This window comes from Pan troglodytes, chromosome 18 (assembly GCF_028858775.2).
Source record: "Pan troglodytes isolate AG18354 chromosome 18, NHGRI_mPanTro3-v2.0_pri, whole genome shotgun sequence".
Taxonomy (NCBI): domain Eukaryota; kingdom Metazoa; phylum Chordata; class Mammalia; order Primates; family Hominidae; genus Pan; species Pan troglodytes.
Window position 1 is genome coordinate 26453801 of NC_072416.2, and position 27925 is coordinate 26481725.

Sequence of the window (27925 nt, forward strand, 5' to 3'; positions counted from 1 at the left end):
CTTAAAAAAAATAGAGCATCTGGAGCCACCAGTTTGAGACCCTGACCTACAGGAATCTGGGTCCAATGGGAACCACATTTCTCATCCTCACTCGGTGCAACGCCTTCAGGAACCAAGTGGCTCTTTTCCATCCACAGCCCTTGCATCCCCAGGCCCCGGCGCCATGAGGTACTGTTTGTTGTTACAGACCAAAGTCATCCAGGGCACTTCATTCAAAAGGCAGGATGTGGGCTGTGAGCTTCCAGCTCATCAGTTCAAAGGAAATCTACTTCAGCAGCAATGTCTCCTGGGATGTTTTCCCAAGCCTCCCTGGGAGGTGGTGGGGCCTCTTCAAGGACTAATAATAGACAGGCACATCCAGTTTCCCAAACATGTCAACCTTAAAAGTGAATGCTATTTTTTCCTCCTTACCTTTGAATTACTATGTAGGAGAGGGACATTCTATTATTGCAGCCCTTGCTCTCGACATGCTACCTAATAATGACTTACCACTCAGCAGCTTCCAGGCAAAATTGTCATAGTGGGACCTGAGCTCGTGCAACTCCAGCCTGCCCCCCTTCATCCACCACTACTCAGGTTCACCCCTTTGTCACCAGGATGCTTTGTAGTCAGGCCAGCCCAATCACCATTCAGCAACGGTATGACTGTGGGTGTATCTTAATCACTCTGAACCTCCCCATCCTTATCCATAATGAAAGTTACCAGATCTACATAGGGTTGTTGCGGGGGCTAAATAAGACAGCACAAGTACCTGACGCCCAGCAATCACTTGATATTTATTATTAAACACCTACTGGGTGTGAGTGGGGGTAAGAAGTGCCGACCTTTAAGTCTTCATTCATTCACTTGTTCATCCATGCCCTCACTCAATCAACCAATATTTACTGGGGTCTTGGGAGGTGTCAGGCACTGAGCTTGGTGCTGGGTGACATGGTGGTGAACAGCCCCCCTGCTCTCACAGAGCCTAGGTCTGGTGAAGGAGCTCACAGCCTAATGAAGCTCTGCGTTCCCAGAGTGGGGGACATGGTGGCAGTGGGTATCTTTAGGCCTTGTGCATGAACAGGGCGCTAAATAACATTGAATTACACATTGTAGACAATTATTACCCTTTCAGTTACCTTCAGATCACATCAAGGAGAGAGTCCTGGTTGGATAGTAATGTCTTTAACACCCCTCTAGCATTTATTAATTTCCTCTCTTAACAAATAAAAGATGACTTCAGTCGAAGATGCTTAGGACAGATGACGGCACCTGGAGATATTTTAATACTGTAGATACCTCTTGCTATTCAAACTCAGACCAAAAGAGATAGGCTTTTTTTCCCCCAGAGGGTGCACAAATACGACCAGAATTTGTGAAGACGAGTCAGAAATGAATGAAATTTGGAAAAATATTGATCTACTGAAATCCTTCCTCCCCACACTATTAGCCCTATGTTACAGTTGGGGAAACGGAGTCGTTTTGCAGAGGGGATGGACAGAAGGTAGGGAGTTCTCTTCCAAACGTGCAGGAGGCAAGCAAAGCCAAGAATCTTCTCTGTGGTGGAGTTAGAGACATATAAAATAAAGATCGCTCCTCCCCTACCTCTGCAGAACGTGTGTGTGTATGTGTGTGTAAGTGTGTGCGGCCACAAGCCTTTCCGAATGAGTGACAGCGGGAGCCCATCCCTCCAGGAGACGCGTGCAGAATGACCAATGGGATGGATGGGGGTGGATGGGTACCAGTCTCCGCAGAGGCCGGGGTGGAATTCGCTGCGCCCCACCCCTTCCACCCGCTCCCCTTCGCCCCGTAGGTCTTTCCACTCTCGCTCCTCCCCCGGGCACATCTCCTGAACGCAGCCCCGGGGGCCGAGGACGGGGTGGGGTGGGGTGGGGGGCGAGGCTCGGGTCCGACGACCCCGGGCTGCGGTCCCCGCGCTGCAGAGCTGCGGCTGTGCACGCTTAGCCGCGAGGCCCGCGGTAGCCCGGGCGCCGATATGTAAAGCAGCTGGCAGCGCTGGGCGGGGCCTGGGCGCGATGCAAATGAGGAGGGCGGGGCTGGCCCGGGGCTCCGCCTCCCTCCCCCGCAGCTGGGGCCAGCGGTGCCAAGCGCAGCTGGACGAGCGGCAGCAGCTGGGCGAGTGACAGCCCCGGCTCCGCGCGCCGCGGCCGCCAGAGCCGGCGCAGGGGAAGCGCCCGCGGCCCCGGGTGCAGCAGCGGCCGCCGCCTCCCGCGCCTCCCCGGCCCGCAGCCCGCGGTCCCGCGGCCCCGGGGCCGGCACCTCTCGGGCTCCGGCTCCCCGCGCGCAAGATGGCTGACCCGGCTGCGGGGCCGCCGCCGAGCGAGGGCGAGGAGAGCACCGTGCGCTTCGCCCGCAAAGGCGCCCTCCGGCAGAAGAACGTGCATGAGGTCAAGAACCACAAATTCACCGCCCGCTTCTTCAAGCAGCCCACCTTCTGCAGCCACTGCACCGACTTCATCTGGTGAGCGCGCGCGCGCAGGGCACCTTCCCGGGCCCCCGAGGGCAGCGCCGCGCCAGGGACCCCCTCTCCGCGCCCTCTGCGCCCTCCGCACCCTGGGACCCCGCGTCCCCGGACTCCCCGCTCTGGACCCTGCTGCCCGGGACTCCCGGATGGACAGTCCTGCCGTTGCCCTGTCCCCACCCTGGTCCCAGACGGGCCGCCGCGGGGCGCCTCCTGCCCTCTCCTGCTCTCAGGCGCCTCTAGAGCGCTCAGGGGCGGCGTCGCGGGCGCCTTTGCTCCACCTGACTAGGAGCGCGCGGGGTCTGTGCCTGCCCTGGAGGGCAGCGCCTCGGGTGCTCTCCGACCCGGGGTTCCCTATCTCTCCGCCTGCTTCCGGGCGCGAGGAGCCCTCGCCCCCCACCCCTTGTTTCCGGGGGGGCGGCGCCCTGGGTGTCCTTCTCTATCTCCCTGCGGGCGTGGGACATCCTTTCTCACTCCTCTGTGCCTCCGGGCAGCGCCGTGTGTTATCTCCCATTGCCCCTCCCCGAGGGCCTGGGTTCCCCTTTCCACTCCTCGGTCACATCACTGCGGGCCCCTTTCTTCCCCAGTCCCTCCAGTAGTGGGGCATCCTTTCCTCCTTCCCAGTCCCCCTCCCAGAGGACACCACCGCCGCGGGGTCACTCTCGCCCTCCCTCTGAATGCGTCTTTATCTCTTCTCTTTTCCCGAGGGTGCTCGGGGCATCTATGGGTACATCTGTCGCCTGCCTTCAGCCCCTACCCCGACGGAAACGCTCCCCACTATCCCGCCACCTGGTGGTCGCAGCCTCCTCTCTTCTGCAGGAGTGAAGGCAGATGGGGGTTACAGCCGAGCTCCCACCTACCCCCACAAAGGCGGAAGACTCTTGGGCACCCGCCTGTGGCTGGGAGTTTGCACCTGGGGTACAGAGGCAGGGAGGAAGGCGGGTGACTCTGGGGAACTAGCTGGAGGCTGGGCCCCCCGGGCTGCCTGACATACACCTCCTTCTGCTTTTGCAGGGGCTTCGGGAAGCAGGGATTCCAGTGCCAAGGTAGGCTCTGGGGCTTTGGGGATGCTATTTGTGGGAAGAGAGGGTGAAAAATACTTTATAGAAGAAGTGACTGAGTTAGGCAGAGAGTGAAAGAATCACGTTGGTCGGAGTGACCTCCCAGGCTAGGAATTCTTCACCACAACAGGGTCCTTTCAAGGGGTGTGTGTGTGACTGGGGCCGATGGCGCTTGGGAGTCTTACATGCCAAGGAAGTTCACCTACCCTTCCTGCCTTCCCGGCTCTGGAAGAGTCAAAGCGGTCTCCTGAAGCAATCCTGGCATGGTCAGTTCCGCTGGGGGAGAAAGTGTCTTCCCGGGACGTTTCTGGGAGAACCTGTCCTCCTTAGTTCCCCTTTCTCTGCCCATGTCCCTTCCTTATCTCACCTAGGGAGGTTCTGCCTCTCCCTGCCTTGCAGAGGTCTCTGCAGGTGGCTGCCGCTCCTCTGCAGATGGTGCATCTCCTAGAAAGGCGACTGTGTTTGTCGCCTGGGCCTCCTCTCTCTCTGAAAGAAGTATTTCCAGAGGGAGTGTTTCTCAGATCCTGGTTTAAATCACCCTATCTTCTGGGTTGAAACAGAAAGGTCTCCAGGGCACTGGTTACCTGAGTTCTTGCATCTGGCTTGAGATCCTGGACTCTAACCAGGGCTATCAAACCTGCTGGTGGTGAGTTGATCACGTGTAAAGTGTCCCCCTCCCCCGTCTTTGGGGCTCATGTCTAAAAGACAGATTGCAAATTGGCTCTCCAGAACCAAAAGTCACCCGCAGCTCTGTGTAGCCCTTAGGGTGTCTTACTTGTGAATTTGATGTGAACGTTTTAGAACTGGGAGATTTCACATACACATCCTAATTTCCAACTTTAACTTTGCTGAGAAATGGTCTCACTTTCGCGTGAAAACAATCGTTTGGAGCTGAGAGCCGTCGTCGTAGATGGGGAACAGCCTTACCATTTTGTCTCAGTTGATCCCAGTGGGGAACACTTCACCCATTTCTGGCCCCTGTGGGCACTTAAGTTTGCAACCTCTCATCTGGAAAGTTTGTGTGTTATGTTTTCTTTTTAATTTAAATTTTAGTTTTTCACTCTTGGGCTTGGTAAGATTGAGTTTGGTAAGAAACGGCACATTTCTGGGGTATTGTATCTTTAGGGGCAAAGTGACCACCACCCTGGTGAGCTGGGTTTAAATCAAAATAAAGTATTTGAGTGTGGAAGAGTCTGACATGTGATTTAGCACTGACTGACAGTTTTGTGGCTGCACCTCCACCCTCCAGGGAAAAGTAAAGTGATCCCTAGTGAGTGTAGGTGGCATCGTCAGTGGTGCAGAATGTTTGCTTGCTGGCAGCATGGCACTGTGCTCCTCTGAGACTCTTGCATACTCTTCTGAGATCGGGGTCCCGGTGGGCTCAGTGAGCCCTGCCAACCTACCCAGCCTGTCTTACCAAGATTTGGATCCTCTGCACCACACCAGAGGACTCCTCAAGTCTCTTTAAGTGGCAACAACTTAGGCCCTGGTGCAAACAAGTTTGGATTGTTTTCTAGAACTTTGACCCCTCAAACAAAATGCCAGTGGTGTCTTGGCACCGGAATGTGTAATTTCTTCTTTGAGGTTGCCTTTCACTTCCATGAATCAGTTTCAGTCTTTGTCTCTTGCTGAGGTCGGGGGCAATTTTTAAACATTTTTGCCATGGATCTTCTATACCACCTGCTCTGCTGTTATTGATGGATGGGAAAGTCACTTTGGAATGTGCAAGGCATGACACATTTGAAATAGGAGATCCTTTAACTCAAAGTCTGGAAGATAATAGGAATTTTCTGATGTTAAGAGAAAAAGGCAGAATTAAAGTTTGTAATGAAATATGGGCGCTCTAGAGATAGGAGTGTCTTTTTTTTTTTTGACAGGGTCTCACTCTGTTGCCCCGGCTGGAGTACAGTGGTATGATCAGAGCTCACTGCAGCCTCAAACTCATGGGCTCAAGTGATCCTCCTGCATCAGCCTCCTGATTAATTGGGACTACAAGTACGCACCACCACGCCTGGCTAATTTTAAAACAACTTTTGTAGAGAAGGGGTCTTGTGATGTTGCAAGACTGGTCTTGAACTCCTGGCTTCAAGCAATCCTCCCACCTCAGCCCCCCCAGTGTTGGGATTATAGGTGTGAGCCACTATGCCCCTCTGGAGTGTCTATTTTTTAAATTGCCTTTCTTTTTCTCTTCCCTGCCTCCCCACCAAGAGGCAGCGTAGAGAAGTGGGCATTTGCACAGGCTACCAGGCAAGTCCCTGTCGGTCTGAATCCTAGCTTTGAGACTTCCCAGGCATATTACTTAGCCTCTCTGTATTTCAGCCTCCTTGTCTATAAAACAGAGTCAGTAACAGTACCATAGTGTGGCTGAGCAGCTCCAACTCATTGCAATATCCAAGATTCTTGGACCAGAGCTTGGCACAGAGTATGCTCAGAAAATATCTGCTCTTATGATTGTCCCCAGACTACCCCAATGGTGGGGCAGCTGGCACGAGAGAAGACTGGCTCTGCAGGGTTGCTTTGCTATGGAACTGCCTGCCAGGTAAGAGTCAAAACTCAGCCATGAACTTCTGGTCACTCTGTGTAGCTGCTTTGACAGCATATTCCATTTGGGCAGCAGTAGGGAGGAGTGAGGGGAGGGGCAGATTGGCAGTCCCTGAAATTGAGATGTTTAGAATGGGAACATATAGGAAGGAGGGAAATTTATCCCTGGTACTCAGCATTGCCTGGGACTAATTCTGGAACCACTGAGGAGTTCCTTAGTATCTGATTGTTCTTGGTATCAGATATTTCCTCTGAAAGTGAATCCACTTATGATGGAATCAACAGTTTATACAAAACACATAAGGTTTTATGATCTCATTTAAGTCAGCAATCCAGAGCCCAGGGCCTCAGGTTCCTTTGAGTTTTCTGCTCCACCATCCCTGGGGAGTGACAATTATCTCATGGTCCAAAAAGGATGCTAGATGCTGGAGTCCTCACACCCTTCTTTCAGCTAGCAGGAAGGAAGAAAGGGGTAAAGAAGGGCATATAGCACATGCTCGGTGTCACTTGTGTAAGTTGCTCAAGATCCTTCTACCTATATCTTCTTAGCTAGGGTTTAATCACATACCCACACCTTGCTGTGAGGGAGCATGTGGGAAATGTAGTGTTTATTTCAGGCAGCCACTATTTAGAGGATGTTTCCATTTCAAAAATACAAGCAGAGAGAGGATGTCGTCTCTGCCACTCCGGTAGGAGGTGTGTAGGATGATCGCAAGGCAAAGAAACCATTGAGAGTAACCTTCAGGCTCTATTACATTGTCATGGAAATTGGGGACACTGCTATGGGTTGGGAGAGGAAGGATGGAAAACTCATAAACCTTGGGAAATTATGGATTTCTGTGTGCTCAGGGGAGCTTAAGAATAGATTTTCTTGCTTTCGTATGATGATAGGACGAAACTCTAGGTTGACTGCCTCATAATTTCTCCCTTTTTGTTTCCACTCTGTCTATTTCTTATAAAACCACTCTCTGGGAGGTAATTTAAGAATGTGTTTGATGACAGGGAACTGGGGCTGAAGACCCCTATTGTAAAATTGCCTAAATTCTAGAGTAGAAGTGGAACTCCTTTGACAAGCAAGGCAGATTTCTCTCTATGGCATTTTTTTCTTTGCCTTTTATTTATTTATTTATTTATTTATTTTTTAAGACAGAGTCTCACTCTGTTGCCCAGGCTGCAGTGCAGTGGCACCATTTCGACTCACGGTAACCTCCATCTCCTGGGGCTCAAGTGATTCTTCTGCCTCAGCCTCCCAAGTTGCTGGGATTACGGGGGCCTGCCACCACGCCTGGCTAATTTTTGTATTTTTAGTAGAGATGGGGTTTCATCATTTTGGCCAGGCTGGTCTTGAACTCCTGACCTCAGGTGATCCACCCGCCTCGGACTCCCAAAGTGTTCAGATTACAGGCATGAGCTACAGTGCTGGCTGTCTCTGTGGCATTCTTTACAGGAACTTAGGACCTGCATTTGAGCTTTAATTTTGATTAAAGTCTTCTCTAAGAAGATTTTTGGTAGAGAGAAAAACCTTCTTCTTTTATTTTAAATTTTGTTTTTAGAGACAGGGTCTCACTGTGTGGCCCAGGCTGGAGGGCAGTGACATGATCATAGCTCACTGCAGCCTCAAACTCCTGGGCTCAAGTGATTCTCCTGCCTCAGTGTCCTGAGTAGCTGGGACTGCAGGTGTGTGTCACCACGGCCCTTTTTTTTTTTTTTTTTTTTTTTTTGAGACGGAGTCTTACTCTGTCATCCAGGCTGGAGTGCAGTGGCGTGATCTTAGCTCACTGCAACCTCCACTTCCCAGGTTCAAGTGATTCTCGTGCCTCAGCCTCTTGAGTAGCTGGGACTACAGGCATGTGCCACCATGCCCGGCTAATTTTTATATTTTTAGTAGAGGTGGGGTTTCGCCACGTTGGTTAGGCTGGTCTCGAACTCCTGACCTCAGGTGATCTGCCCACCTTAGCTTCCCAAAGTGCTAGGATTACAGGTGTGAGCCACTGAACCTGGCCAAATACATATTTTTTAATTTTAAAATTTTTTGTAGAGATAGTGGATCTTGCTTTGCTGCCTGTGCCTGGTCTCAAACTGCCGGCCTCAAGCCAGGAGTCTCATTCTGCTTTGGCCTCCCAAAGTGTTTTTTGTTTTTGTAAAGGAAGTGACTTTGGTAGAAATAGAGAGGCAATAAAATATAGAGATTCAGAATTCTTAGCAATGAGTTGGAGTCCAGTAGAATTGGGTATGTATCTCTGATGGGCCACTTACTCCCTGTGTGACCTTGGGCAAGTCGTCCCCCAGTAGCAACCTTGGTCTCCTCATCTGTAAAATGGGGATAATAGCACCGAACTCATAGGGTTATGGTGAAGAATAATGAGATGGTGCATGAGAAATAGCCACAGCAAGTATCAATGACTCTAAGTGAGACCATCAGTATTACTTGATTAGCTGTAGGAAACTGTGTCAAAGTGGGACGGAGTTCATTCTGGAACTTGTTAAATGACTAGGCCTCTTTCATGTACTTAGATAGTTTCTCTTCTTGGGCATATTTCTTCCTGGGTATTGGGTAACACCAGTGAGTGCTCAGTTCAGTGTCTGGGCCCAGAAACCCATGCCTGGTTAGCATTGTCTTTTCTTCTGAGAAAGATCTGAACTTGCCATGGACTCTCTAGAAAAACCCCAGTGTACAAATTTTCTATGAAAAGCTAGAATTGATGATTATAATGAGTAAGTTGGCTCTTCCTTTTCCCATGTAGATTAGAAAACATGTTTTTAAATCTTCTAATTGAAATTATTCTTAAAAAACCCCAAAGTCTGACATGACTCCAACTATTGTTGTTTTCATCAATATCAATCCTATCAAATCAAAGTTTATTTTAGTGTGTAATTAACACATGTAGACTAGAAGAATTTGCACTTTTTTATATCACAAAAAAGGTTAATTTTATTTTCTATGGAAAGCTAGAATTGATGATAATGAGTAAGTCAGCTCTTCTTTTTCCCATGTAGATTAGAAAACAGGTTTTTAAATCTTGTAGTTGAAATTATTCTTAAAAAACCCCAAATCATGACATGAATCCAACCATTCTTGTTTTTATCAATATTCACCCTATCAAATATAAAGTTTATTTTAGTGGGTAATTAACATGTGTAGATTAGCATAGCATATGTGTATTTATATAACAAAAAATGAATCAAAAGTTAATTTTATTTTGGGTAGTGTTCCCTAGAAACTTATAATATGGCCCCATGCACTTCAGGTTGAATTTTCTTAGTAAAATCATAAAGAGGTTCATTTTTTCAAAAAATCACCAAGTCAGGCTGCAAGTTTAGAGGTTACTTCTATTGTTTCTCTTCTCTTTCTTCCCAGAAGCAGACCCCAGAGACCTGTGAGCCAAACTCCACTCACCTTTTAGCTTATTCTAAATGTGTCCTGCGGGCTTCTCCGTGAATAAAAGGCAGAGGCTTTTTGACTTCGTGTTTGATGATTTGGCTTTTTTCTTTTTTTCACCACCTGACGGGGGATTTCAGGCTCAATGTCCCAATCGAAATAAGAATCTTTGAGTGGGTTAACATTGAGTCTTAAAAAGGAGGGCTGATTTGTTGGAGAGGCAACAACAAATTCATTTTTCACTGTAGAGCACTCAGGAGGAGTCTGAAGCTTTGTCACTGGGCAACAGAATGCCTTTCTAAGTAAATATGGAAAATATGACCTTTGAAAATCTAGCTGATATGATATATAGATTCTTAGGATATAATTTTTTAAAAATATATTATTTCCAAGCACTAATGATACTCCAGAGATACTGCCCACAACCAGATGCAGCATGTTTATAGTGTATCTAGGCCAAAAAAAAATAGAAGATACAGAAGAAGGCAATTGGTCAAAAGATTAACTTAAGGTTTGAAAATAATTTTATACACATTTGTACTGTTGGGGTCTCTCTTCTCTCCGTCTCTGCTTATCCTTCTGTCTCTGTCTCTTTGTTTCCATCACACATGCACACACACACACGTGTATACACACACATATATGTAAGTAGATCAATATGTTATAATTTTCACAATACGCATCTTCTTTTGCTACTTTTCAGATACAGGTCATTAAATTACTAAGTATAATTTAAAATATATGGTCTGGCCTTTTAACTATGCAGTTCAATTAATTCTTGGGTAGATAGGGGGATCTGCTGAAAAGTTTGTCTCTGACGCCTTCAAAGGTAAGTCCCTTATGTTCTGGCATTTGCTCTAATAACATGAATTCTTTGACTTCATTCATCCAATCTCTTCATTGAAATTGTGTGAAATTCCATAGATAGAATGTTAGCCTTTTTACAGAGAATACAACATCCACAGTGTTTACATATGGCATTTGGAGGTGTGATGGCTGCTTGAAAATCCAGTAGGAAATTTGTCTATTCACCACATACATTCATTTATTCATCCACCCATCCCTCCATTTATCCACCCACCTCTCTATTCATCATCCGTTTTTCTGTTTATCTATTTGTCCATCCATGCATCCATCCATTCACTCCATTCTCCTTCTAAAAGTTCTTTTTTTTGAGACGGAGTCTTGCTCTGTCGCCCAGGCTGGAGTGCAGTGGTGCAATCTTTGGCTCACTGCAAGCTCCACCTCCCAGGTTCACGCCATTCTCCTGCCTCAGCCTCCCGAGCAGCTGGGACTACAGGCGCCCACCACCTCGCCCGGCTAATTTTTTGTATTTTTAGTAGAGATGGGGTTTCACCATGTTAGCCAGGATGGTATCGATCTCCTGACATTGTGATCCTCCTGCCTTGGTCTCCCAAAGTGCTGGGATTATAGGCTTGAGCCACCGCACCCAGTCTCTTTTTTTTGTTTAGACAAACTCTCACTCTTTCGCCCAGGCTGGAGTGCAGTAGTACGATCTTGGTTCACTGTAACCTCTGCCTCCCAGGTTCAAGTGATTCTCCTGCCTCAGCCTCCCAAGTAGCTGCGATTACAGGTGCCCACCACCTCGCCCAGCTAATTTTTGTATTTTTAGTAGAGACAGGGTTTCACCATGCTGGCCAGGCTGGTCTCTAAGTCCTGACCTCAAGTGATCTGCCCACCTCAACCTCCCAAAGTGCTGGGATTACAGGAGTGAGCCACCACACCTGGCCTCACTGATTAAGTTCTATGTGTCAAGTTCTATTTGTCAGGAACTCTTTTAGGTGACAGAATACAATGGTGAATGAAACTGAGAAAATTTCTGTTGTCATGGAGCTTATGATGTAGCGGGGGGAGATAAGACATTCTACAGATCATTTCACTCATATTTAACCTCATTTTTATTAGGTACTTTGAAGAAAATGGACTGGGTACCGGGAGAATATATAATGGGAAGCTAACCTATGTAATGGCTGGGGATGCAGTCAGTGGTCTGGGAATTTAAAAAAAAAAAGGCCCAACTTCTCATTCTCGTTTTCTGAGGTAACCGGAGAAAGTCTGAGTTGTCAAGGAACTAGAGCTAAAAGTCTGTATTGTAAAACTGCCCATATCCTGGATAATATATGCAACAGGGCTGAAGGCAGTGGCTCATGTCTGTAATCACAGCACTCCGGAAGGCCAAGGCAAGAGGATTGCTTGAGGCCAGGAGTTCGAGACCAGCCTGGGCAACATAACAAGACCCTATCTCAATTAAAAACAAAACAAAATATGTGCAGGAGACTTATCTTTGTGACATTCTATGGAGAAACCGTAAATATTTATTTGTATCTTGGCTGCAAGTAAGATGAGTAAGTATTTGGTAGAACTAGCCTGTTACCTTGAGATGGCTTCTTTCCCAGTTTGACAGAGAACTTCATCTCCTCTTAGTTAATAACTCAGATAATGAGCTGACTTCCTTTTTGTTTAGGGTTTACAGTTTGAGGTGGCTGTTCTAAAGAAGAAAAATCAGACAATTTCAGAGGTGGAAGAGCAAGTCTGGGCCAATAGATTTTTTTCTATTATTTCTATTTCTATTATTGAAAATTATTTCTATTATTCTATTTCTATTATTTCTATTTAAATTCTATTTAAATAAATTCTATTTAAATTCTATTTAATTTCTATAAAATTTCTATTATTGAAAATAAATAAAAAGAGAGAGCACAGCATTTCAGTGAGAGGCATTTTGAGCTGAAAGTCAGTTTTCAGGGAGCACAAGATTACTCACATTGCCTGCCAAATACCTTCCTCACCCTGTGTCCATCTCTGATATATTACAACTCTTCATTCCTTTGGCTTAGGCAGTATTTTCTCTTGTTCAGAAGATACTTTTTAAGTAGTTTAACAATAAACAGTGTTGACTCACTTATAGAGAAAGGACTTTTGTCAAGTCTGTCTTTCTGATTTCATTAAGGAGAAAGTCTCAGTTGGTGTTAATATATCTTTAACAACCCTCTAACACAAATCTGGGCACTTAGTAGATATCTGTTGAATATTCTTTTTTTTAATTATAAAGGAACTACAGGGAATTATGAGAATGTAAAACTATGGGCTGGGTGTGGTGGCTCATGCCTGTAATCCCAGCACTTTGAGAGGCTGAGGTGGGTGGATCATCTGAGGTCAGGAATTCAAGACCAGCCTGGCCAACATGGTGAAACTCCTTCACTACTAAAAATACAAAAATTAGCCAGGTGTGGTGGCATGTGCTTGTAGTCCCAGCTTCTCGGGAGGCTGAGGCAGGAGAATCGCTTGAACCCGGGAGGCAGAGGTTGCAGTGAGCCAAGACTGCGCCACTGCACTCTAGCCTGGCGACAGAGCGAGACTCCGTCTCAAAAAAAAAAAAAAAAGTTAGTTTCTACCTATAAACCAACTTTTTTTTGAGTCAGCGAGGGTACACTTTTACCTAATGTTGAGCCTGGTTCTGTTCTACCCTGACCTTGATTCTGTACTGGCTATTCCTCCTTGTGAACAGAGAAGGGAAGTTCAGTGTCTTTCCTGGAAATTTTTGGTATTGTAAGGATGCTCAGTGTTCCTGAAGGTTGAGAGGAACAGCAAGGACAGGATCTGGTAGAGATGTCGCTTTTATTCAGAAGTGCTAAGCTGTTAATCATTACCATGGTTGTTATTACCTTTTAATTGCCATTTGTCCTGCTTGTTTGTGGTCTCCTGGGCATCTCCTTCCCCCTCAGCCCACAAGCAGAAAGTTGCCCTGCAGAGTCAGGAGGAGAACTCAAACCCAGACCAGAGAGCTCTCATCCACTCCTATGGGTCTTGGAACTGGCTAAGTAGATGGAAATTAACTGATTCAAGATATGCAACACCATTAGTTCAACCATAACCGTGTTCCTGGGGTGAATTCTAGCTTTCTTTTTTCTTTCATCTTGCTACTTCCCAGAGACCAGACTTTGGGCCTCTAGGGAAGGAGTATCAAATTGGGCTTGAGAGTTCAAGCTCAAAACAGACCTGATTTTAAATCTTGGTTCTGCTTCTCCATATCTTCATGACCTTTGGGTGGGTAAAATATGATCCTGCCTCTATCTATCTATCTATCTATCTATCTATCTATCTATCTATCTATCCATCCATCCATCTATCTATCCATCCAGCCACCTATCCACCAATACATCCATCCGTCCGTCCGTCCATCCATCCATGCATCCATCCATCCACCCATCCACCCAGCTATTCTTCCATTTATTCATCCAAACATCCACCCATCCACCCAGCTATTCTTCCATTCATCCATCCAACCATCCATCCATCCATCCATCCATCCATCCATCCATCCATCCGTCTGGCTATCCAACCGTTTTTCCATTCATTTAATATATATTTATTGGATGCCTACCACATATCAGGTACTGTTCTAGGCATTGGAACTAGAACAGTGAACAGAACAGCATCGCTGGCTTCATGGAATTTACATTCTAGTAGAATAACAGTAATAAGTGAATAACATAGAACGAATATATTGTATAATGTCAGGTTGCCATATGGGCTTTGAAGAGAAGTAAGACACTGTCCTCACCCTTAAAGATCTTCCTGGTCTTTTAAAAGGAGAACAGCACATGGCCAATTAGTTCTGAGACATAATGTAAAGTGCTACACCAAGAATGTAAAAACACTTTGGATGGCATCCCTACTCCTCCTCGGACCGGTGAAGATTCCACAGAGGAGGTGACATTTGGGAACAGTCTTACAGCAGGAGTGGGAGTTCCCGGATTGACAAGGGGATGAGGGCAGGGGAGGGTGTTTCAGGCACAGGACAGGACAACGCAGTTGAGATAGTGAGGAGAGAGAATAGGGCACATGCAGGGAACAGGAAGAAGAGGGTGTGAGGGAGGGAGGAGCAGGTGGGAGACGAACGTCATATCAGAGGGGTTGGCCCCTGTGAAGGCAGTGTAGTGACTAGGAAGTGGTTGTTGTCACTGTTTTAAAGTGGGATGTGTGGGGGTGAGTGAAATGGCCAAATGTTTGAAAAAGAGGAGCATGAGATGCCTTTGGCAACAATACTTGCCATGACTCAAATCCTGAAATTCTAGGCCTGCAGTGATGGAAGTCAGGCAGGAGAAACTGAAATGGCCATTTAGAAGCAGTGGGGGTGCCTTACCGGAGCACCTCGTGGCTGTTGCTATTTTTCACACCCTAAAGAGACATTTGGAATTTCATGTCAGTCATATTGTTGATTGTTCTATTTTGAGGGTGGTTACTAGGTTATTTTTATGGTTCTAACAATAGGGACATCTCTCTTCACTGTATCCTTAGACGCGGAGGGCCGTAGAAATGAATTTTCCTCTGAAAGGCATCCTCCCACTCCCTCTCCCTCTCCACTGCTGTCACCCAGTGGGTACGTGTTTATTGAGCACATGCTGCACATGGTGGTGAAGAGTTGGTGTTTTGGAGAAAGAAAGGCTTCGATTTAAATCTTGACTTCTTGCTGTGGGACCTTAAGCAAGTTACTTAACCTCTTCGAGCTTCTGTTTTTTCATAGCTAAAAGGATATAATAATAAAACCTACTTTATGTGAAGTGTTTCTTAGCACCCTACCTGACATATATACAGTAAGCACTTGATAAATGGTAGCTATTTCTGTTCTTCCTAGGACTGGGCACTGTCCTTGTCCTTACTGAGTTTATAATCCTGTTGGGGAGGCAAGATGAATGCTCTTGAATCAAGGAGACGACGCAAGAATGGATGTGCTTACATGTCGTGGTCAATAGCATTAGCTGCACCTTACAGTGGATCTGAGAGAGAAATGCTTGGTTGGGGCCAGAGAGGTGATTTGAGTGTGAGTGAGCACAGTGCTTTCTGAGAAACCCTTTCCTGGCCTGCAACGCTTTAATTTGTGGGAAACCTCAGGAAGTAGAATTGCAATCTGTGATCGCCCCATCGGCTGACCTCACTTCAAAAATGTATTGGTAGCATTTCAACTTTAAATAGATTTGTGACCATTTCACCCTTCTAAATTTGGGTTCCCTTCACCCTTTGGGTGGAGTGTTTATATCCCTTTTCGGTTGAAGAAGCTGACAGATAGTGTAGGTGAAGGTGGAGGGTGAAGTCTGAAGGACGGTCGCTTGTCTCATTGGGATAGTCAGGGCAGTGATTTTTGTGGGATGGCCCTATATTGAAGATCTTCTTTCCCTCCCTAAAGGTAGAGACCATTCTTTAGAGTTTAGTGAGTGCTGCAAATGAAGATTTGATCGTTATTTGGATTTTTTTGCGTGTGTATGTGTGGATTTTTTTTGGTAGTTATCCGGATACATTTTGTGGCAAAATTTATGGCTGAGGGTATTGATAATTGTTTCTGAGCCGAACAGTGCACTTAGGGAAACAGGATTGACATATAGAGTAGAGAAGGACTTCTTTTTATTTCAGTTGGATATTCATCTTTTGGTGGCTAGCTTTTTTAAAAAAAACTATTAATATTATTTTTGATTGACGAATCTTAATTGATGGGGTACAATGTGATGTTTTGATACATATATACAATGTGTCATGGTTAATTCAAACTAATTAATATAACCATCAGCTTGTTTACTTATTTTTTATGGTGAGACATTTGAAATTTACTTAGTTATTTGAAATATATGATACACTTATTATTGACTATGTTACCCTGCTGTGCAATAGATCTCCAAACCTATTCCCCTTGTCTATCTGAAACTTTGTATCCTTTGATCAACAACTCCTTCCCTCATCCCAGATTCTGGTAACCATCCTTCTACTCTCTACTTCTATGACTACAACTTTATTAGATTCCACATATACGTGAGATCATGCTGTATTTGTCTCTGTGTTTCTGGCTTATTTTACTTAGCATAATGTCCTCCAGATTCATGTATATTGTCACAAATGATATAATTTCTCTCTTTTTTTTAAAGTCTGGGTAGGATTCTATTGTGTGTATACACCATATTTTCTTTATTCATTCATCCTCTGTTGAACACTTAGGTTGATTCCCTATCTTTGCTATTGTAAGTAGTACTGCAACAAACATGGGAATGCACATATTCTTTGACATATTGATTTCAGTTGCTTTAAATATATACCCAGAAGTGGGATTACTTAAAAAAAATTTAATTTAATTTTTTTTAATTTGAGACTGAGTTTTGCTCTTGTTGCCCAGGCTGGAGTACAATGGTGCGATCTCAGCTCACTGCAACCTCCACCTCTCAGGTTCAAGACATTCTCCTGCCTCGGCCTCCCAAGCAGCTGGGATTACAGGCATGCACCACCACGCCTGGCTAATTTTGTATTTTTGCTAGAGACGGGGTTTCACTGTGTTGGTGAGGCTGGTCTCAAACTCCTGACCTCAGGTGATCCACCTGCCTTGGCCTTCCAAAGTGCTGGAATTACAGGTGTCAGCCACCATGCTCGGTGGTAGTTCACTTTTTTGTTTTTTTGAGAAACTTTTAGTACTATTTTTCATAAGGCTATACTAACTTACATTCCCACCAACAATGTATGGGTCCCCTTTTCTCTACATCTTCTCCAACATGTTATTTTTTATCTTTTTGATAAAAGCCATTCTAACAGGTGTGAGGTGATATCTCACTGTGGTTTTAATTTGCATTTCCCTAGTGCTTAGTGTGCTGAACATTTTTTCATGTACCTATTGGCCATTTGTGTGTCTTCTTTTGAGTAATATCTGTTCAGATCCCATTTTTAAATCAGGTTATTTGTTTACTTGCTATTGAGTTGTTTGAGTTCTTTGTATATTTTGGATATTAACTTCTTATCAGATACAGCATTTGCAAATATTTTTCCCATTCTGTGGGCTGTCTCTTCACTTTGTTAATTGTTTCCTTTGCTGTGAGGAAGCTTTCAGTTTGATGCCCTCCCATTTGTCTCCTTTTGCTTTTGCTTAATCATTGCCCAAACCAATGTTGTGGAGTTTTTCCCCTATGTTTTTCTCTAGCAGTTTTATAGTTTCAGATTTTAAGTCTTTAATCAATTTTGAGTTGATTGTGTATGTGGTTTGTAAGATAAAGGTCTAATTGCATTCTTCTACATGTGGATATCCAGTTTTCCCAACACCATTTACTGAAGAGACTGTCCTTTCCCTCATTGTGTGTTTTTGGCACCTTTATCAAAAATCAGTTGGCTATAAATGTGCGGGTTTATATCTGGGCTTTCTATCCTGTTCCATTGGTTGATGCATCTGTTTTTATGCTAGTACCGTGCTGTTTTGATTACAATTGCTTTATAATGTATTTTGAAATTAAGTCGTGTGATTCCTCCAGCTTTGTTCTTTTTGCTCAATGTTGTCTTGGCTATTTGGGGTCTTTTGTGGTCCCGTATGAACTTAGGGATTGTTTTTTCTATTTCTGTGAAAAATGACATTGGAATTTTGATAAGAATTGCACTGAATCTGTAGATTGCTTTGGCTAGTATGGACATTTTCACAATATTAATTTGTCTAGTCCATGAACACGGGATATCTTTTCATTTATTTGTGTTTTCCTCAGTTTCTTTCATCAGTGTTGTATAGTTTTCAGTATACAGATAGTTTGCTTCCTTGGATACATTTACACCTAAGTAATTTTTTTTTTTGCTGCTATTGTAAATGAGTTTGTTTTCTTAATTTTCTGGTCTGGTAGTTTGTTATTAGATATGCTAGTATATAAAATTAGAATAATTAGATATTCTAATATAGAAACACTACTGATTGTATGTTGGTTTTGCATCCTGCAGTTTTATTGAATTTGTTGATCAGTTCTAACAGCTTTTTTAAGTGGATTCTTTAGGGTTTTCTGTATATAAAATCACCTTGTCAACAAATAGAGACAAGTTCACTTCTTCCCTTCCTATTAGGATGCCTTTTATTTCTTTCTCTTTCCTAATTACTCTGGCTGGGACTTCCAGTACTCTATTGAAAAGAAAGGGTGAGAGTGGGCGTCCTGATCTTAGAGGAAAGGCTTTCAACTTTTCAGTGCTGAGAAGGATGTTAGCTACGGGTTTGTCATAATAGAGCCCATAGTGTTTATTGTGTTGAGTGCATTTCGTTTATACCTTATTGCTGAGTACTTTTTTCATGAAAGAATGTTAATTTTTTCAAGTGCTTTTTTTTCCTCCATCTATTGAGATGATCATATGATTTTTATCCTTTATTTTGTTAACATGGGTATCACATTTATTGATTTCTATGTGTTGAACCATCCTTGCATCCCAGGGAGAAATCCCACTTGATCATGGTGAATAAAATTCTTTTAATGTGTTCTTCAATTTGGTTTGCTAATATTTTGTTGAGGATTTTTCCATCTATGTTCATCAGGGATATTGGTTTATAGTTTTCTTCTCTTGTGTTTTTGTTTGGCTTTGGTATGATAGTCTTGGATAATGAGTTTGGAAATACTCCCTTAATTTTTTGGAAGAGTTTAAGAAGAATTGATTGACATCTAGATCAAGAAACAGAACATGCTGATACCCTAGAAGCATCATCTCACAATCCCTATCAACCGTATCCTTCAGGAGTAATCACTATCCTAACCTCTATCACCTATGATTACTTTCATCTGTTCCTGAACTTATGCCCATTTTTCTGTTATGCAACTCCATTGACTTATGCCCATTTTTCTGTTAAAAAATTTAAAAAGCGCAGAGCTTTAAGTTACTGAGGCTGAGCCTGAGAAATGTTAGCTGGGACTTTTTTAGTTTTGCATAGAGGAAGTGAAATCCGTATGGGAGACAGGCACCTTCTGGAATCACCCATTGGGGAATGGTGCCGTTTGCCTTCTTTGGGGAACATCTGCTTCCTGTTTCAATGTTGCCCATCGGTTCCAGACTGTTCAACAAGGAAGCCAGGGCATTCTGACAGTTTTTCCACCCAATAATTTAGCTCTGTAAATACTAGGAAAACTTGAGCTCACAAACTATTTTTAGGGCTTAACATCTCAAAAATTCTGTATTAGTAAGAATCTATTAAAGCTGCTATAACAGACAAACCTTGAAGTCTCTGTGGCTTGACAGAAGGGAGTTTATTTCTCACTCATGTCACTAACCAGTGCAGGTGGTCCTGGTCAGGACATCTTCCACAGAGTCACACAGGACCCCAGGGTCTTCCCCATTGGGCCAGTGGAAGGGGAAAGGGAAATTGAGAAAGCACACTCATTTCACAACCACTTCAGCTGGGGAAGGAAGTCACATCACTTCTGCTCACATTCTATTTGCCAGAACCCAGGCAAAGAGGCAACCAACTGAAGGGGGTGCTGGGACATGTCGACTAGCTCTATGTCCAGGAGGAAAAGAAAACAGGTTTTGATGAACTCAGTAAATCTCACTCCAGTCTCCAAAGCCATAATTTCCTTTGTCTTTCTTTGCGGTGATGTATCTAGTTTTATCTCTCACTTGACTGGTAAAACTAAGATGCAAAACTCTGGATGTCTTTATCTTATCAAACATAGCAGGGAAAGAGTGAGTTCTGTTTGTGTTCCTAAAAGTGAAATAAAGAAGCACTTTTCTTGTTTTTAGTTATTAGAACAATCTGGCTTTTGTCAGACTTTCTAGTTTTTCAATCAGTCAGAATTCTTGCCTCTCTGGTTGCCTGTTGTATTAATCCATTCTCACGCTGCTAATAAAGGCATACCTGAGACTGGGTAATTTATAAAGGAAAGAGGTTTAATTGACTCACAATTCAGCATGGCTGGGGAGGCCTCACAATCATGGCAGAGGGCGAAGGAAGGTCAAGGCACTTCTTACATGGCAGCAGGCAAGACAGCGTGCGCAGGGGAACTGCCCTTTATAAAACCATCAGATCTCGTGAGACTTATTCACTATCATGAGAACAGCATTAGAAAACCCACCCCCATGATTCCATTACCTTCCGCCAGGTCCTTCTCATGACACATGGGGATTATGAGAGCTACAATTCAAGATGAGATTTGAGGGGGGACACAGCCAAACCATATCACCTGTGGACATCCCAAGCAGATCTCTTTGAGGCCGGGTTAGTTCTCTTCTAAGCTGACTTGTTATATAGAAGAATCCTTTGTTGGTTCTACTTCCAGATATTTGACTGGACACCCAACAAATCAATTATCTACTGCTGGATAGCACATAACCTCAAGGCTTAGTGGCTTAAAGTAGCCACTCTTTTATTTAGTTTTAGTTTCTGTGGGTCAGTAATTTGGGCTGGGCTCAGCTGGGTGGTCTGTCTGATCTGGGCAGGGATTGGCTGTTCTTGGCTGGGCTCATTTACCTTCCTGGGGCCTCAGCAGGGATGTCTAGGACAACTGGGGCCTCTCTTCAGGTCTTTCATCTTCCAGTGGGCTATCCTGAGCATGGTCATATGCTGATGGGTGCATTCTCTGGGCATGAGCAAGGGCTGCAGGGCTTCTTGAAGCCAAGGCTCAGAACATGCATAACATCACTTCTGCCATATTCCCTGGTCAGAGCAAATCACAAGCCCACCCCAGAAGTAAAGGAGGAAATAGAGAAGAGAATAGAGATGCCTCCTCTTGATGGGAGAAGCTGCAAATAATTTGTGATATTTTTGGAACCCACCACACTAATTTCAGTGTGGTCCTCGCAATTGCTTGGCTGTCTAAAAACATACTCCAGTCTAGTGTGCATTTCTGAAAATGAACTTGATCAAAGGCAGGCCCCAAATGAGTGCTCAACATTTACACCTGATAATAATACTACCTACCTCCTAGGGAAATGGTAGGGCCAGATGAGATGCTGTATGCAAAGGATACGGCCAGGACTTAGTGCACACGCAACACTGAATACTACCACCATGACTACTGAATACTGCCATCAAATACTACCGTTACTACCACTTGGCACTGCCTAAAAGCTTGAGATTCAGAGAAAGGAAGACAAAGCCCCTGTACTTGAGGAGGGAGAGAATAAAGAGAGCCGGGGGGGAGGGGGTGGCAGGAGAGAGAGAGAGAGAGAGAGAGAGGCGTGTGAGTGAGTTCTTGCAACACAGTGTGGTCAGTGTGATCACAGAGCTGTGATGGAGTGCGGATGAGGTCTGATGACTTACTGGTCAAGAGCATGGGTTCAGGCCTCAGTTCCTCCCCAATCACATGTGGGGTCTTAGGCATCTTTCTCTTTAATCTTCAGTTTCTTTGTCTGTGAAATGAAGATAATGGCACAGAGCCTACCTCCCAGAGTTCTATGTGGATTAAATGAGACAGGCAAACAACAACAAAAACCAAACAAACAAAAAACAAAAATGAAAACAAAAATAATGTGATTGCTTATTAAATGTTAGTTATAGAAAAAAATATAAGTTCTTAAATGTGCCCTTGTAAAAATGTCCTAAAGACCTCATCTTTATTTAATTCTTCTGCAACTCTGGCTAGCATCATTGATAAATTGTCTTAAAAGATGAAGATTTGTATGCAGGTGGTTTATTGGGGATGTAGCTCTTGGGAACAACATCTATAAGGGATAGAGGGAAGCAGGGAAGAGGTAGTTGAACTGTGGTGCAATAGTTGTAATAGAGGCCAAAGCCAATTCCATGGCTGGAGCTGAGACGGCCCTTCAGAACTGGGACAAGCCAATGCATCAAGTGGGCATTGATTGTGGGCTGCTCTTTGGAAGGCAGCATTACCTTGGGCAAAGCAGCTCCCTTCTTCAGGGGAGGAGTCCCAGGGAGGACACAGCTGTGAGCAATTGGTTTTCCCAGCAGCTGGGGGAATGAGTGCCTTGTCCCTATAGATGGTTTTGAGGGGGCTGCATTTGGGGGAATGCCTTCTGGGGTTCACTACGTGCTTCTATGTCTTTCTTAGAGGTTCATTTCAAACTATACCTTGGTTCATTCACAGTACTGATTTAGTTACTATCCAGATTCATAGACTGTACTTGCTGGCACTGGAATATCATGGACAGAGAGTCCTAATCTGACTAGGCCTAGGGAATGACATGGGAATAGCTTGTCCTGGGTCATCCAGCTACCAGAGAGGAGAGCTGGGATTCATATCCAACCAATGATACTTTATACCTCACATTACTTCTGTTATGCTACACACTCCTGAGTCACAGGAGATTCCAACTTGTATTTCAAGCCCAGACTGCATGACTTCAATGTCCTGTTGCCCTTAACCCCTGTATCAGATTGCAGCCCCACTCTGGAAAGTTTTCTTGAATTCTTCTATGTATGTTTTTTAAACTGTGGGTCATCACTCATTAGAAGTTCATGAAGTCAATATAATAGGTCAAGAACACCATGAAGAAAGCAGAACAGAAAATATCACTGTGCATCACTCTCAGGAAGGGTAGATATTGTTTCACGAAACTTTTTTCTTTTTGAGACAGGGTCTTTGTCTGTCGCACAGGCTGGAGTGCAGTGGTACAATCATAGCTGACTGTATCCTCAACCTCCCAGGCCCAAGAGATCCTCCCACCTCATTCTCATGAGTAGCTGGGACTTGAGGCACATGCCATCATGCCTGGCTAATTTCTAAAACTTTTTGTAGAGATAGGGTCTCCCTATGTTGCTCGGGCTGGTCTCAAACTCCTGAGCTCAAACAGTCCTCCTACCTTGGCTTCCCAAAGTACTGGGATTATAGGCATGAGCCACTACTCCTGGCCTCATACAATTTTTATTTGATATAAACATATATAGCCATGAGCGAACTGGGTCAAAATGTAAAATGTGTCTCTTACTGCAGGTAACTGTCAATGTAGTTCGAATATCACTGTGAAATATATAGAGAAGAGGCTCTGGGGGCTCATGAACTTGGCCCATGGACTGTTGAGGCTTTTTTTTTAATCTTTAGAGATGATATAAATGTAGTGCTTTGAATTCTTTATAATTAGAAGTTTTATTCTTACCCCATCACCATGTCCCAAGATAATTTTTATTATCATCTTTGAGCTTTAACATATCACAGACAAAAGTTATTTTTCCAAATAGAATTTTAAGTATGGTATAAGAGGTTTTTAGAAATGGAATGATTGGTTTTGGCGGAACTGCCTGGCCTGACCTGTCACTCGGGTGAAGTGTCAGAGAGCTGTGTCGAATGCTGGCGGAGAACTGTCCCTCTCCTGCAGAGAGAAGGAGCTGCTTATCCTGGGGGATAATGTGGGTTGAGAAAGAAGTGTTTTATGAGCAGAATCAGCACAGAGGGAGGGAGGAGGAGGTGTTTAGGGGCTGCAGAGAGCCGCCAGAAGATGTGGGAACAGTATGCCAGCACGGAGGTGGGTCAGATCCCCATGGTGGGACTTTGCTGAGGGTTGCCTCCAGCCGAGACTTTCAAGGGCTGGGATTCAGCGTGTGTTTATGTTCTCTGGTGTCCCTGATAGGTGGGGGCCCACATGACAGCTGGCCTCTCTGTGTTTCCCTTCTGGCCGTCTCTGATTTGGGGCCCAAGGGCCATAGGGGGGCCAGGGCACTCCAGATGGGACGAAAAGTCAAGTCCAAGAAAAAAATGAAATCCGGGCTAGGCTTGTCCCTCCCTGCTTGAGGATGTGAGAGAGAGAGAGAGAGAGTGTGTGTGTGTGTGTGTGTGTGTGCGCGCGCACGTGCGTCTGCAGTCCCTAGAAGGATCTCTATTCATTGGACAGAGAGGCCAAGGGAATTTTCCATTTCCTGGATGTCTTCAAAGATTTCAAATGCCATTAACTTGAGCTGACATTTATTGAGTACTCACTCGGTGACTGGCACTGTTCTAAGTACTTTACATGTATTAACTTATTTAATCCTCACAACAGCCCTGTGTGGCTGCTGCTGTTATTGTTGCCATTTTATGCTGAGAAAACAGCACAAAGAATTGAGAAATTTTTCCAAAGTTACAGTTAGGATTCAAAAATAGACTTGGTTTTAGGATTGTGTAACTTCAGAATTGATGGTGACAATGATGTTGATGATGAGGATGATGATGATGATGATGAAGGCAGCTAATATTTCAGTGTTTGCAATGAGCTGGGCATTTTCACAAACTTTATCCCTTTGAATCTTTACCTTCCACTAAGATTTGCTGCTATTCTTATCCCTTTTGTAGATAAGAAAGCAAGCTTAGAGAAGATAAAACATTTGCTTAATTAAGTAACTGCAGAGCGTAGATTGAATTCAGGTCCATTCGAGTCAGACTGTCTGTTCCCAGCCACCAAGGTGAAGGGCTCCGGGGGTCACAGAGGAGCACCATGGTGAGGAAGGCACCGTAAGAGTGTGGCAGAATGGCAACCAGGAAGGATCTGGTATACAGGATGGTGATAAGGCCCATCTCTCATGGCCAGGAAAGTGTGCCTGCCACAGCAATGAATGAAACTGGCAACATTTGACAGGAAGGGGAAATTCTCTAGTGGGAGGAATACTTCCATCAAACTGTTTTTTTTTTCCCAGTGGGGAAGTTTGCACATGTGTAGATTTTTTTAGCCATAGCCTTGAATAAGGAATTCAGAAAGTGGCATCTAGTTTGAGGACTTTCATTGGCCACGTGATCACAGTAGGCTGATTTCTTCATGCCTAAGTTACCAGGCTGGGAGGACAGGCTGAGAACTATGCAAGCTGTTGAGTCACTTGGAAGGAAGAGGGTTACATACAGCAGGCACTTTCATGGAATAATACTTCCCTGAAGAGCTGCACTAATTTATTGAGGCACTGAGCTGGATGCTTCACACACATGATCTCATTGAATGTCCACAGCACCCTAGGAGGTTGGTCTCATTATTAACTTCATGAAGTGACTGAGGCTTAGAGATATTAAATAGCTTCCAGCCTGGGAAACATAGTGAAACCCCATCTCTGCAAAGAATAAAAAAAAAAATGAGCTAGGTGTGGTGGCTCGTGCTTATATTCACAGCTACTTAGGAGGCTGAGGTGGGAGGATCCCTTGAGCCTGGGAGGGTTGAGGCTGTAGTGAGCTTTGATGGCACCACTGCACTCCAGTCTGGGTGACAGAGTGAGACCCTCTCTCTAAACAAACAAATCCCAGGAGACATTAATTAACTTGCCACTGGTCTCTAAGCTAAGTAGTTGAAGAGGGCAACAAACCCAGGTGGTCTGACTCCGAGGCTTGAAGGTCCAGGTTCAGCTACTCCACCAGTATCCCTGGTCAGTCTTTGGCCAGGGCACAGAAGGTGGCATATCAAGTTGTGGGGTCTGATTTGGAAAGTGTGAGATCACTCCTTTGTATCTTTTCCAAAGTCCACTCAGAAGAGAGTAGTGTAAAAGGAGTGATAGCACAGCGTGGTCTGGCTGGCATAGTCAGCCGCCCTGTGATGGGCAGGGGGAAGCTGCTTTCTGTCCTCAAGCAGCCCCTAAACTTGTAGGCCAGACTCATAAATCACACATTGATAACTCAGTGTGATGTGTGCTGTAATGGTGGAGAGGGGGGAGAAATGCCAGGAGCAGCTCACCTCCCAGGGTCCTGGGGAGGCTACACAGAGGAGCCTGAGTTCTCAGTTGGGTTTTGAGGCAGAGGAAGCAGTGAAAGAGAGAGGAAGAATGTCAGTGTGGTGCGGGGAGAAGCAAGAGAGAGAAGACGCTTGGCAGGAAGAAGTAGTTGAAGTACCCGGGGATGTTTAGCTTGAAGAATAGAAAATTTGGAGGAGGCAGAGAAAAGGCAGGAAACTTTAAAAGCAGGAGAGAAAGACCTCCAGGTTCCCAAAGGGAGCATGGCACTTCTCAAGGGGGTGAGGTTGACAGCATTAGGAGAGAGAGAGAGAGAAAGGGAGAGAGAGAGAGAAAGAGAGAGAGCGAGAGAGTTGTCAAGGAAGGGAAGGACTCATGGAGGGGAGAGCACAGGTGAAAATGAGAAGTGATGGGAAAATGGGTGGGAAATAGATGAAGTTTTGAGGCCAGTTGAGAAATCTTGCTTGGTGGTTTCTATTTTCTTTGTGAAGCAGAAAAAAAGAGGAATTAGACAGACCTGCATTCAAATCTCATGACCCCAGGCAAATTTCTTATCCTTAGCTTCTTCATTTTGAAAAAGGGGTGAATGATAATAGGACCTACCTAATAAGAGTTGTCAGGATCAAATATGTTAGTGCTTGTGTAAGATGCAGTGGCACCCTGGCACTTGGTACCAAAAAAAAGTACTATGAATGTTGTCACCTATTGAAGGAGTCCGGGTTTGGGTGCTTGATACATAGAAATATCATGAATAGCAGCAGAGAATACAAGAAGAAGAGAAAGCTTGGGGGAGATGATAGAGAATTATGCATTGGGTATGTTGAGGATGAGGTGCCTGTGCTATATCCGGGTGTAGGTGCCCAAAGGCAACTGGGAGTCATGAGAAGTCAGGGATAGAGGTAAATGTTTGGGAGTTGTTAATACAGGGGTGCATTTTTAAAATATCTGAAGTATGTTACTGGTGGCACTCAAAGATTTTTAATGATGTAAGGTATTCAACAACATGGAACTACGTAGTTTTAAAAGAAATTCTCTTGTAGGCCGCGTGTGGTGGCTCACACCTGTAATCCCAGCACTTTGAGAGGCCAAGGTGGGTGGATCACTTGAGGTCAGGAATTCGAGACCAGCCTGGTGAACATGGTGAAACCCCATCTCTACTTAAAAAAAAAAAGAAACAAAACAAAACAAATCAAAACAAAAAAACCGGGCATGGTGGTGTGTGCCTGTACTCCCAGCTACTCGGGAGGCTGAGGCAGGAGAATTGCTTGGACCCGGAGTCAGAGGTTGCAGTGAGCCAAGATCGCGCTACTGTACTCCAGCCTAGGCAACAGAATGAGACTCAGTACAAAAAAGAAAAAAATTTTTTTTTCTTTTAATTCTTCAGGTTAAGGAGAGTGTCTTAGTTTGGTGCTGTCATGTCCTAAACATCTTTCTAATGCATGCAAATCTCCCTTTTAAGCTAAAAGAATGAAGCAATCTCAGACTCAGAGCTATGTACCTGCTAGAATTTAATAATTTAAATTTTCATTGTGTTCTTCATACTCACCTTCTATTTATAGCAAGTGTTACTAGCTCTCCAATTCTGGAGGTTGTTTCAGATAGGATGCATTGGTTCTTTTTTTTTTTTTTTTTGAGACAAGGTCTTGCTCTGTCACCCAGGCTGGAGTGCAGTGGCACAAACACAGCTCACTGCAGCCTCAACCTCCCAGGCTCAAGCAAACCTCCCACTTCAGCCTCCCAGGTAGCTGGGACTACAGGCATGTGCCACCATTCCTAGCTAATTATTTCATTTTTTATAGAAACAGGGTCTCACTGTGTTTCCCAGGCTGGTCTTGAATTTGGGCTCAAGCAATCCTCACACCTCCACCTCCTAAAGTGCTGGGATTACAGGCATGAGCCACCATGCCTGACCTGCTTTGGTTCTTAAAAACAGAATATCTGGCGAGCCTAACAAGGAGGCTGGTGGTTCCAGGGTTGGTTTAATCAAAGACTTAACACTGTCATCAAGCGCCTCTCAGTTATTTGCTCTGCCATCCTCAAAGTGTGATCAGTGTCTCCCTTCTTGGTCCCAGGAAGGCTGTGATAGCTCCCAGAATCACATACTCACAGGGCAAAGCAGG

The 27925-nt window shown here is 44.7% G+C and overlaps 1 protein-coding gene across 3 annotated transcripts in view; it reads left to right on the plus strand.

Moving 5' to 3' along the window:
- Positions 1-2023: 2023 nt before the first annotated feature.
- PRKCB (protein kinase C beta) overlaps positions 2024-27925 on the plus strand; it is a 380988-nt gene continuing 355086 nt past the window's right edge. The window contains exons 1-2 of one of the 3 annotated variants that reach the window (XM_016929638.4): positions 2024-2461; positions 3476-3507. In XM_016929638.4, the coding sequence (XP_016785127.1) occupies positions 2289-2461; positions 3476-3507 (205 nt within the window). In that variant the 5' untranslated portion in view covers positions 2024-2288. The remainder of the gene's footprint in view (positions 2462-3475; positions 3508-27925) is intronic. The other 2 variants (XM_003315019.7, XM_054668319.2) reach the window with 2 other exon arrangements.